A 13534-nucleotide genomic window follows, 5' to 3' on the forward strand; every position below is an offset into this window, starting at 1 on the left:
AGAAATATAAAATTATTCTGGATGAAGAGCTGCAGCAGTTAAATATTCTACCAAGGTTTAATTTCTTTTCACAATTTCAGTCTTTACTGAAAATAAGTTACTAAATAACTGGCATAGACAAGTAATAAATGCTAACAAAAGGCCAAGAATTAAACTCATGAAACTGAGTTAAGAGAACAAGGTTGCTTACAGCCTCTGAATTTCAGACTGTATTATCTTACAAATGGATGTGTCCCAGGATATTGCAGGATCCAATCTGTGTTGGTCACCAAGAGCAGAGGTTTTGTCTTCCGAGCTTTCAGACTTATGCTAGAGCCCATCTTCAGTGAACTTTTCTCATTTTATATACCACTAATGGCAAACCTTTTAGGCACTGCGTGCCCAAAGTGAAAGTGCCACATGCCCAAACTGCAAGGTGCACGGGCACATGATGCGCAGGAGCACACACAACAGAGACCCAAAGACCAGCTGGCTGGTGGGAGATGGGCATCCCAACAATGGCAGCTCTGCAAGTGGTGAGATCTTTTTCTTACGTGAGCTTGTTTCGTTTGATGGAACAAATGACGGAGAGAAATGCCATGGAGAAATGCAGTGGAGCTGAGCTGGGATGACGGCAAGTGTGCCATACGTTCACCACTGTTCTATATTGTCTGCTGCTTCTTATAATAAACAAGTTTGTCTTAGCAAAAGATTTGCCTGTATCCATTAATTTAAGCCATGATTAGTAAAGAAAACTCAGAATATTGACTAACAATATCACTTGTTTGTGTGGCCCGGTTTCTAGCATGCCATGGCCCAGTTGCTGGTCCATGGACCAAGGGTGGAGACCTCTGGCTTAGAGCTATTCTGTTTCTTTTCTAGGCTTAAAGAACTTCAAGTGGCAACTGAGAAGAAATAATTATTACTAATATTAGTAAACACATTTTCTGCATATAGAAGAATCCATTATTGAGGGCTGTGAATATCTTCATGTTGGAATGCCCAGAAACACTGGCTTGATTAACAAAACTATCTGTGTAATTAAAGCATACCTTGCCCCAGCAAATATTTTTGAAGAGAACTGAGACCTAGATTCATCCAGAACAAACAGCATATGAACAAATGTACTTTATTTTAACAACTGATAAACTATTTGGATAATTTATAAATCACTTTATTTACAGATTTTATTCTCTTAAAGTACATCTCAAAATAACAAAGGTATTTACATTGGTGTAAAGAGACTATACTGATTTATTTTACATTTCAAAAGTACATGAACCTTAACACCCTGTATTCTACCAAGCCGTACTACACAAAGAAGTGCGTATATTGGCTGAAATTGGCCTGGAAACCTATGAATAACTTACTTACATAAACACATAGGCAGAAACAGTATCTGCACAGCACAGTATGCAAGGAAGAATAGTTTCTCCAAGACAACTCTGCAGATGTACAGTAAAGGCTCTCTCAAAATGTTTATTTACTGCAATGTGTTATAATGTAGAGTTTTTCATTCTTTATCCATGAGATTTTAAATTAATTCAGATGAGTTTTGCTTGTTTATATTGACAATGTACAATTTACAAAGAATTACTTTACAACGGTCAAAACTGTTTTTGCTGCTGGAACACAAGTCAATCAATTCTGATTAAATAACAAACTTGCTTGAAAAAAAAAGGCTTTACTGTGCAGTGACTTCAAAGGTCTCTGAATGCTGTGCTATGGTATTTCTTTAGTGAATACACACTTTTATTCAAGTATTGCAAAAAATGCTAAGGCCACGTTTTTTTTTTTTTTAAAAAGATCATCCATTTGTCCTCCTCCCCCTTGCCAAACAGGCCACAAAACCTTGCTGTTAAACTTTCGGAAATACTGGAGCACTGAAAGGCGACAACTTACAATCCATGGATTGTCCTATTCAAGCCTCCCTTTGAAGTAAATGACTATACAATAACACATAAAATAATCTTTTTGGTGATGTTTTTGCATTTAAATTGAGCTTTAATAGGACATCTTCAGAATTTTATCTTAAATCTATAGGTCAGGAACAGAGCCACAAAGATTGTTGCTCTTTATATTTGCATACATTTTGTGGTAAGCAATTTTCCTCAAAAATTCACTTTAATGTTTAATGAATTAAAATTCATTTTAATATAGAATAAAAGAGCACCAACAGTCCATATTTTCTAGCTGCTCTCTCTCCATATATACATATTATTGTCAGCATTTTTCCCTAAAGTGAATTCTGATGGCTGGGCATAATATAATTTAATATATTCAGGATATACTCTCCAAGACAATTAGTGATTCTTTGTCATAATTAAACTCCTCTATGCTGCTTAAGTCCATTCCAAACTCTGATGGGAAAAGGACAATTTTCCAAAGGATTCACCGGGCACTATGTTCACTTTCACTTTTAGTATACACAATGATTATGCCTGCATTTGCATGCAAATAAAAAAAAGTGGGGGAATGACATTCAGGTATGCGATTTCATGAATCTGTAGGTGACAACAGCATGTATTTCATGTTTATGCGCACATAGGATTTTTCAAAGTGACCTAGAGGTAATATAGTGAATCCCAAAAAATGTTTTTAGGTGTTTTTCAGAGTAGCTACATGGCTCTCCAATCTCACTTGTAGGAATAATTAAGCACTGTAGAAAACTATAATAGTAAGTAGGTTGCTTCTGTGAGATGGTGCAAAAGTTGAATCTGGTAGTCAGAATCACTGAAATCAACAGGTATTTGAGCTCAATTCTCCAGCCCTTTTTATGAGAGAGCACCTCAGCATAACCCTTCCCTAGCAGGGGAAAAAACCCATAGAGGCATCAATATTTGGGGTCATCTGGATAGAGGCAGCAGAAAGGGGATTTGGGGAACAACGCATCCTTAATATGTCAGTGAAATGAACAAAAGAAGGTTGCCCAGAACAGCTATTTAAGGCAAGTCATTATGCACTCTTTCCTCCTCTTTCCTCAAGTTTCTCACCCACTCTATTCAATTGCAAGATGTGATTAGAATAATTACACTTCAGCCAAAAGGTAATTTTTTTCTCAAGAATCCCAGTGTTAACAGCCCTTAACAGCCTACACCATACCAGCCTGATACAAAACTAGAAATTGTGCAGCTTTGATAACATGCAGTTCAGTCGTTAGGTCATTTTAGCTGAAACTTAGTTGTATGTAGTGGGCAGTCAGAAGTATCTTTAAGGATAAAGTGAATTCCTAAAACTATGCCACATACAGTTGTGGGAGACGAAAAATGCCATATAAGGCCTGAATGGGTTGCCCTTTCTGGTATATATGGGCCTGGTGAGGCAATATTGAAGACCATTCCTTCACAGCCAAAATTGTGGCTAGAATGTACCTGGATTCATGCTCAAGTAATTGTTTTCTTGCAAAAATGTTATAATAGCTACAGTTCTCTCAGTTTAAATCTATACCATATGTTGGCCCCGTTCCTCTACATTTGGTTGCAGTGAAACCTTTGCATTGCTATGGATCACAGCAACAAATCTGAGTTAAGCAATTTATTGTATACATTATTCTATTGATTTAATCACCTTGGGCATGTCAACATTCTGTTTGATCAATAGTTTTCAGTTTAAGTTCATGACTTCCCCCATCCTCTTTGCTTGGATATTCCCTTGATTCTCATAATTTAGCTATGTAGGTAGGGCAAGACATGGATGACCCCAAAATGGCAAAACCTAAAACTGTTAGAAAATGGCCTCATTTGTTTCAAAACAAAGAAAAAAACAGTAACTTCGCATAGGTATTAAATATGCATTAAAAATATTCTGAGGTTCAGTATGAAAAGTACTTAACTCATAGCAGCTTGCTCCACCAGATTTGTTTAAAATTGACATTTACATGCTACTAAAGTCTATGTGCTAGTTATTCTGTCTTTTGTTCCTTTAGCCCATTTAATCATCCCAAGTTTACAAATATGACTCTGTCAATCTACCTATGAGCAGTTCTGATTGTATGCCAACAACGTTTTTTTTTATATTTTCTGGTTAAAAGGAGCTATCTTGGTTGTGTGTTACTGTGCAAACAGCAAACAAATAAAAAAAAGTTTCAAAAGAGATCCACAAGAGAGTACTTGCAGACATATACTGACTGGAAGACCAGGAAACTAAAGATGAAAGGAAAAAGGGCATAAATAGGCGCATAGAGTCTTTGGAATGCCTTCGCCTATGCTTTGGAACACTATCTCTGCTGGGATAGATTAACAGATTTTGAATCCACTCTGATTCAATATTTCCTCAAGTAATCCAGATTTCAAATTAAGGCATCAGTAGTCAAGCCTACATTATTTTGTATTCCCTGGAGAAAACTTTGGGGGTGGGAGAGGAGGCATGGAGGCAGTATAAGCCACACTGGGTTTGACAGTGGCCCACTCTAATAGTCATGGAAATCTTGGCAAAAGGGCCTTTGACATCCTATTCTCCTTTCCAAGTACATTAGTTTAATATAACATGGGCCTCTTCACAATCCGTTTCTACCCCACAGAGGAAAAAAAACCATGCATTTGGATCTTTGTCGACTCTCCTCTCTGATGCATTTCTTGCACCTAATATGATACCTCATTTTTATAAGACAGATGCATTCCTAATGTACTGATATTCTGACGTTTTAAATCCTGTAACAGTGCATCCATAGAGCACTCAACCATTATTTTTTTAGGAGTTATAAAATAAGTTATAACAAATGTCACAAGCATAAAAAAATCAGGTCCAGAGTCAAGCACTGAGTATCACTCTCTTTGGTACATACACTCCTAACCCTAGCTAGTTCAAGTAATGGTTTCACCAGTACATTACAGTAAGGTGGTAAGCAAGGGAGGAATCAAAGGGATCAATGGCCCACATTATGTAAGCATTTTTTCCTATCTCTCACACATTAAAATCCTGAGAGAATCCTGAGTACCATTTACTGAGGAACAGCTGGTGGTTCACTGAGGAAAAAACAAATATAGTGGAAAAGTAGAAAAAAGCATCTCAGATTAACTGTTTAAGAAATGGAAATAAAAATTTAGTTGAAAAAAGAAGGCATGATTCCTCAGATCCTCATGCATTAATCCAATGACAGAAGATCCACAATGTGACAAAAAGATTAAAATTACATAAGAGTGAGGAGCAGATACTTGGTTGGACTGACATATACATTGTTAAGTCAGAAAACAATTATAAATTACACATAAAACAAAGTAGAGCAGTTATTAACATGAAGAATGTTTACTAGTAACTTGAGTTTTCCATCGTTGGGTTCTTGGCGCTCCACCTCAACCATTTGCAAACTGCCAATATTGAAAGAACAAATGCCAAGTATTATTGTACATACTGAATTGGCAAAAGCATACTAGGGGAGGGGGAGCCTTTTTGGAACAAATCCAGTGTAGGAGATCCAAAGGCAGCACAGGAAGAGGAGACGTTGTATCACTTCTCAGCCAATCAATTTTGAACAAAAATATGGTTTAATGTTAGACAAACATTTTCTGCTTTTCAAAGATCTGATTGAGGAGATCAATAGTGTCTCTAATTAAGGCCTCAAAAATCCCATCTGCTAGCTGCATCTTCACATACAGCTCATCTTCATCATAGTTCACCCACTGAGCCTCTTCTTCATGCAATTCTTGAACCTTAGAATTAGAAAGGGGAGGGAGAAAAGTCACCGCTATTAATATACTACTCTGTAAACATATATCATAAAAAGTATTATTGTAAATCCATCTAAACATCATTATATAAAAGCTACAGATTTTCAACAACTCACAGGAAAGAAAATGAATAAGTCCTAGATATATTTCAGTTATAACAAAAATGTAAAAATAGGATGATATCACTATTTATGAGGTCATGAAGAGTCAACGCTAACTTGCTGGCAGTCAGTCAGTCAGTCAATCAATCACCATCACTTATCAATGATTCTGGCCAGTAAGGCAGGCTTTGGTGTGACTCATATTCCACTGAAATTACTCATGTTACTTTTTAGTAATTTTAAACCTATTCATGCTTTACAACAGTGTCAGAGTTATTAAATAGTTATATATGCATTAAAGTTATGGAGTAAAAATTTCCCTATGCTCAAGCTATCTCTAAAAGTAGCCAATTTGCTGTAAAATATTTTTGAAAAAAAGTTTAAGCTAGCTTTAGATGGTTATATACAGATAGACATACTGTGTACATCCATCATTCTATTCACTTATGGGTAAGCAAGACTGTACAGAAAAAGAATAAGAAATTATAAGCATGAGATACATAAAAAAAGAAAGATACTAAAGTTAATTTATATCAACGCTATTCATTACCTTTCCATGCCTTCTTTGTTTCCACAATGTCTGTATTCTGCCTTTTATACTTTTTGCCTCTGTTTTTCAAGAACTTATCAACTCCAGGCAGCCATTATTTTCTCACCCTTCTCCTTCCTCTCAACACATTAATTTTTCCTTCATATATTTATTTTGCAATTTGATTTTTATCCTCAATGTACAATGATCATTCATTTTTGTTTTCAGTCTACATTTCCCAAACAGCTGTGTATTCTTAACCTTATACTTTGCTTTATCATGAATACTTAAAATACCCAATTCCTAAGAAATTAAACATGTTTGCTTACTTTAGTCAACTCTTACTTTCACTTTAGAAAGTGATTAGAAGCACACTTTTCCACTGACATTTATTCTTTACAATAGACTACCCATATACTACGCATTACCTTTCTATCAGCAATTGCACATCTTGAACTTTCTCCATCTATAATAAACATTTCCCCAAAAGCACACCTTCATCTTTTTGCTCTATTTCTTTTTGCCATTTATGAATGATTATTCATAATCTGCATCATCTGCAATCATTCACTCCATTTTTGTGTTAAAACAGCGATCATTTTCTTGTTGTATCTGCTGAAAATCATTTGGGTCCTCAACCAGCAATAAGGCACCATTTTTTCCAGAGGTATGCACATATGTAGGTTATTAAACAACGTCTCTTATATCACAAGCGTATTTCAGTATCTATAAATACATTAAACAACCAAATAGCCTACTGTAGAGTGAGATGGCTCTGACTGGAGTGGCCTATATAACCTAGTAAATAATAACAATGAAAGTCTTTATTCTGCTTAAAAATCTAAATTTGGAAATGCGTAATTTTACTTGACATTTATCCATAGTTTATATGGATGCATACAAACAAGGAAAATGTGGTTCTTCAGAAGCATACATTAATTTTCCTGATAGTCTACAATTCTGTTTAGGAGGACTGAAAGCAAATCTGGGAAAGAAGAACAAGCTAATATGTAAACAACATTAGATCTAACCCATTTTTTCAAACCATGCAGATTGCTAGGTCTTTACGCCTGACTATAATGCAAAACTGAAAAAATAATTACTAACCAATATGTGATCCACTCTATCCTTTTTTTTCCGTCCAAATTTCATCATTTTCTGCCAGTCTGTTTTATTATTTGATTCCTTCCTCAAATTTAAGAGCTTTAAAACCTCAGCTGTTATAAAGACCTTGGATAAAGGAGAAATAAAAATAATAATGAATGCTAGCTAAATACATTTTCTCTAGTTGCAACATCAATTCTACAAGCAGCTTTCAGGGAGACGATTTCTAGTGAGGTCACAGATATGGCATATATGCAACAGAAAACACATTGTATTGCTAGGTAATTACAACTGTAGTAAAGCAACTTGTAGCTAACTCTAGAAATATCCATAAAGTTCATTATGAATTATGACACTGATTCAACTATTGTACATTCCAGAATACAGATAAAAGCAGCATCAGGCATTATTTGGAACTATCTCCACTCCTTGAGTCATTAATCCAGATATAGCTATTATTAGTTGCTATATTGGAAGAGTTTTAATTCTTTATATATTGGTTATCATTCATTGTATTTTTTTTTTTAAATGATACTAGATGTAAGCCATTTTGGATGGATTTGTAACTGGAACAGTGTAAAAGATTGACAGTTAAAGCCTTTATTATTTTAGTTTTAAAAAATAGAAGCATTCATCCACATCCAGTTTCAAACTAATATTTAAATGAAATCAGCAATACAGTAAGAAGAAACTAGACTGGAAAAATGAGAGATACACTGCTCAAAAGAATAAAGGGAGCACTTAAACAACACAATGTAACTCCAAGTCAATCACACTTCTGTGAAATCAAACTGTCCACTTAGGTAGCAACACTGATTGACAATCAATTTCACATGCTGTTGTGCAAATGGAATAGACAAGAGGTGGAAAACATAGGCAGTTAGCAAGACATCTCCAATAAAGGAGTGGTTCTGCAGGTGGTAACCACAGACCACTTCTCAGTTCCTATGCTTTCTGGCTGATAGTTTGGTCACTTTTGAATGCTGGCAGTGCTTTCACTCTAGTGGTAGCATGAGACGGAGTCTACAAACCACACAAGTGGCTCAGGTAATGCAGCTCATCCAGGATGGCACATATGCGAGCTGTGGCAAGGTTTGCTGCGTCTGTCAGCGTAGTGTCCAGAGCATGGAGGCGCTACCAGGAGACAGGCCAGTATATCAGGAGACATGGAGGAGGCCATAGGAGGGCAACAACTCAGCATCAGGACCGCTACCTCGACCTTTGTGCAAGGAGGGACAGGAAGAGCACTACCAGAGCCCTGCAAAATAACCTCCACAAACATGCATGTGGCTGCTCAAACAGTCAGAAACAGACTCCATGAGGGTGGTATGAGGGCCCAGCGTCCACAGGTGGGGATTGTGAGACCATATGCTGGTGCGGTTGGCCTGGGTTCCTACTGATGTAAGACAATGCTAGACCTCATGTGGCTGGCGTGTGTCAGCAGTTCCTGCAAGACGAAGGCATTGATACTATGGACTGGCCTGCCCGTTCCCCAGACTTGAATCCAATTGAGCACATCTGGGACATCATGTCTCTCTCCATCCACCAACGCCATGTTGCACCACAGACTGTCCAGGAGTTGGGGGGGATCCCTCAGGAGACCATCCGCCACCTCATCAGGAGCATGCCCAGGTGTTGTAGGGAGGTCATACAGACATGTGGAGGCCACACACACTACTGAGCCTCATTTTGACTTGTTTTAAGGACATTACTTCAAAGTTGGATCAGCCTGTAGTGTTTTTTTCCACTTTAATTTTGAGTGTAACTCCAAATCCAGACCTCCATGGGTTGCTAAATTTGATTTCGATTGATAATTTTTGTGTGATTTTGTTGTCAGCACATTCAGCTATGTAATGAACAAAGTATTTAATAAGAATATTTCATTCATTCAGATCTAGGATGTCTAATTTTGGTGTTCCCTTTATTTTTTTAAGCAGTGTAGTATCATATGTACCATTCATCTTGGAACATGACTGATGGTGTAAGAAAATCATTTTACAAATAAAAATGCATAATAAACTTCCACCAGACTTCACATTCTACCTCAAGTTCTAGATCAGTGGTTCTCAGCATGAACTGGGGATTTCTGGGAGAGCCCAAGACCCTTTCAGAGATACCATGAAGACAATGCTTTTAAAATTTCTCAGTTTTAAACCTTAATACAGTAAATATCCATAAATATAACTCATGTAAACCAAAGATCTTTGGAGCCCTCAATCATTTTTAAGAATGTAACAATGCCCTGAGACAAAAACATCTGAGAACTGCTGTCTAGATGAACTGTACTTTATTTCTATAAATATATTTAAAATTCAAGCTATTAATCTTATTCCTACTTTTATTTCTTCAAGATCACTTGGATCTTTTACTCGTCGAAAGTAACCAGAAATGATCCTGCTGGGTTTCATCCACAATGGCTGATTCAAATTTGGATCTTCTGCAAAGATTTCTTCAAAAATCTCTCTTGTTAAATCAAACACAGCCTTGATAAAAATAAAATAAAATAACACCGTATTACCATTGTACATTATAATACTGTATCATTTTTCAAAGAACCAAACAAAAATATTTATGAAAGTATTTATGCTGAATATTTGCTATGCAGCAAGTGGAATATAATTTTGTTTAATTATTGCATTCTTGGGGCCAAGATTCTTACTGTTTTTATCATTTTTGAAAAATGCCTCCATAACCTCTTTTCTCTTACACTTCATTGTATCTGTCTTCCACAAACACACCACACACTTATTTTATATTGCATTCTATCACTGAGTCCAAAATAGCATTCCTTCTTCTTTTTTAACAGATTCAGGACTCCTTTGGTACATTTTTTCTATTTTTATACATTTCACAATAATCTGAGATAACTGTCATACCTTTTTGTAGATTTGTTTACTAACAGTTTCAATGTCATCATTTAGGGGGGATTCATTGATGTCTCTGGGGTTACTGAGAGCCTGAAGATCAAGCCCCAACTCTTTGTATTTCCATAGCTTCTCAGCTGCTGCATGCACCAATTCCTCCACCTCTTCTGCAACATATGGTGCAGCCAAAGGTTCTTCACATGGCTTTGGGGACACTTTTGGCAGTTCTATCTTAGGTAATACTGCTGATTCTTCAACTTGGTTCTGAGGGAGCTTATGTGAACTCAAGCCAAAATCTTCATCAAACCAATCTTGGTCATCTCCTAACACATTCAGAAACTCCCGGCTAAGTTCCAGTTCTGCCAGCCTCTTGGCAAGTTCTTCCTGTCCACTGGCACCAAATACAGGGCTTTCCTAAATAATAAGAAAGTTGTTATTACTTAGTACCTTAAGTATTTCCTGCACTATATTCCTGATTTTGATATGCGTTATCCATGAATGCTTTAAAATTTAATGATATATAGTCATATTTTCAGTTAAGATTTTTTTTTGTTCTTAGGGTGCAAGAAAGTGTTGTGAATTATGGCAAGTCTGATTTGAATGTGCCAGTGTACAAACACTGATAAAAACAAATGTGATTACAAACAAACAAAAATGTGAAACACAAACATCTTTGTTAAGACACAGCTTATTAATAAGCCACAGCCTGTCAAACTTCATAACTGAAACATTACTCTAGTCTTACTTATCTTAATTATTAACTATACTTACTGGTCTGGGACACATATCTGGGGAAGATACTTCTTCTCCATCATCCAATTCTGATACCACTAAAAACCTCTGCTGTTCATTAGTTGCCAAGTTATTTTCTTGGACAGCACTGAGTCCTTGATTGCTAAAATGGATCTTCTCGTTCCTTGCCTTTTTGATTTGCTGAAATTGACTGACTGTGTCTTTCACAAAACCTTGCAGGAGACTGTCAGCCAATAAACCAACTCTCTCCTCTCGATCTAGTAGATCTTCCTTTTCTTGGGATGGGACTTTAAGTTGGGCTTCTAGTTGGCTTCTTTCTTTTGTCAATAAATCCAGAAGTGGCGTTGCAGATTTTTCCAGATTACTGGGAGAAAACCTGTTTTCTGTTTGCTCTTGCCACACTGACCGGTGCTTCCATTTCTTAGGAAAGTTGCTGTCCAAATCCCCTCCAACTTCAATAGCAGAATCTTCTTTGTGGATATTAGAAATGGCAGGAGGTAACATACCATTATCATTTTTAGAGGATTTGGGAGAGTCAAAGCCACTGGTTTCTTGATCAAACCCGTCAACAGTACTAATAACTACCAGACAGTCACTTGATTTATTGAATTTTACATAATCTCCAGCTCCAATTGACCCTTTTAAGGCAGATGATTCTCTTGGAGATTTCTCATTTGTATTTCTTTTATTCTTTTCTTTTTCAAGAGTATCTAAGCCTTCCTGATTTGTTTTGTGTTGATTATCTTGTTCATGCTTAAAGAAAGAATTTTCCTTTGAATCTAAGTCATTACCAAAACTTTTTGAAAAAAGAGATATTTTTTCTGGAGGGGCAAAAATACCATAGTTTTCTTTACAATCAAAATATTGAATACCATTGTAAGAACCATTATTGTTTCCTTCTGGTTCATCCAATTCTACACCAGCCCAAAAACCTTTATCAAAATTTGTCCAACCTTTAAATTTCAGTGTTCCAGAGTATATATTACTCACAAGAACTCGGTCACCAATGCTGAAACCTCGCAAAATATCTTCTTGCTTTTCTGATGGTGCCTTGAAACTGGAACCCCAACATAAATCATCATCATCATCATCAAATAGTTCTTTCTCCACATCACCACAATCTTTATTTTTCACAAATTCTGTTGGTGACTTGAGTTCTAACAATCTTTCTGATTGAATGCTATCAGCTACAGACAAAGATTTTTCACTGAGACATTCACTTATTTCATCCTCACTTCCAAAACCAGGGGATTCACTCCTAGGAGGCCTTGTGTACAAGGAGTTCTCTCCCTGTGATCCTGTATCTTGTCTGGAAGGTAGTGTAGGTGCTTGAAAAACATCTCTTTGATATTCAGTAAGAACTATCTCACTTTTTGATATATCTGTTCCTAAGGAAGACTCCTCAAAATCACTAGAATATGATTGCTCTTCACAAATGGAAATCTGTTCTGAAACAGATTTGACTGATGTAATACTTTCATCATCATTGAACCTTTCACTTGGCATCTCCTTGATTTCCTGCACACTTATGCCTTCCAAGACAAACTGATTCTTTTCCAACAGCTCAGTCTCTGGAGGGACCTCTCTCTTTAAAGGAACTGAATTGTTTTGATTTAAATCAAAAACTGAGGCATTGGATATCTCATAAGTCTGGGAGGCTATTTCAACCTCTAATTCTTTTGATTCTGCTGTCTCTTGCACTATAGATCTGGTAGTGGGACAGTCATAACTCACTGCATCTTCAGACTTATTCAGTGATATGGGAGATATTTTGCTCGTGTTTCCTAAGTCTTTGAGAATAGCTGATGGGAGTAAACTATCCAACTTGTCCGATTCTGCTGAAGATTTTCTTAGGATTTTGAGGACTGTGGATGCTGTATGAGACTGCTTCTCTGTCTGAATCTCTGCTTCTGTGAATTTCATGGTGTTTACAGACTCAGATTGTTCAGAAGGTGGCAAAGCATCTTAAGAGAATAAAACAAAATCAAACACACATACTTAAAACAATTGTGCACTTTTATTTAGCAGTATTAAAGAAGTAAAAAGTATGGGTGTAATAGGAAAAACCTGAAATTCTTACTAGAGAATGCTAACCTGTCCCATCAAATAGTACGAATATTCCAGTTTACATATAAATGGCTAAAGTATAATTAAACACAATATTCCAATCAAATTTATAATCAATAAAACTTCATACATGCTTTGATTCTACTATGAATTAGAATTAACAGACCCCAAAATATATACAAAGGTTTTTAAACTGTATAAATGTTCCCTTTAAATTTCTAGTACAATAAACCAGGTGATTGTTGAGATTTGATCTTTCCTTCCTTGTCTGATACTTTACTAAACTTAAATGTTTATTAAACAAATTCTAGAATGAAGAAGTATGAACAGAGAGACGCATAGTGAACACAATAAATTAACTAATATTACTCTGAATCTGAATCCCTATCTTGTTTCTTTCTAAAAAGCTATCAACTCCAGTCAGGCATAGTGCAAACGAAACTCAATAGAAGTGTCAGAAGAGATACTTAT

General features: G+C 36.2%; 1 protein-coding gene across 3 annotated transcripts in view; it reads right to left on the reverse strand.

Moving 5' to 3' along the window:
* Window positions 1-1092: 1092 nt before the first annotated feature.
* Window positions 1093-13534, reverse strand: part of CEP350 (centrosomal protein 350) — a 91920-nt gene continuing 79478 nt past the window's right edge. For all 3 annotated transcript variants that reach the window (XM_087930450.1, XM_087930451.1, XM_087930449.1), the window contains 5 exons: window positions 11015-12960; window positions 10256-10657; window positions 9716-9862; window positions 7383-7505; window positions 1093-5627 (listed from right to left, as the gene is read on the reverse strand). In XM_087930450.1, the coding sequence (XP_087786576.1) occupies window positions 5469-5627; window positions 7383-7505; window positions 9716-9862; window positions 10256-10657; window positions 11015-12960 (2777 nt within the window). In that variant the 3' untranslated portion in view covers window positions 1093-5468. The remainder of the gene's footprint in view (window positions 5628-7382; window positions 7506-9715; window positions 9863-10255; window positions 10658-11014; window positions 12961-13534) is intronic.

Source organism: Pseudonaja textilis, chromosome 3 (genome assembly GCF_049901715.1).
Source record: "Pseudonaja textilis isolate UNSWEBS1 chromosome 3, rPseTex1.2, whole genome shotgun sequence".
Classification (NCBI taxonomy): Eukaryota; Metazoa; Chordata; class Lepidosauria; order Squamata; family Elapidae; genus Pseudonaja; species Pseudonaja textilis.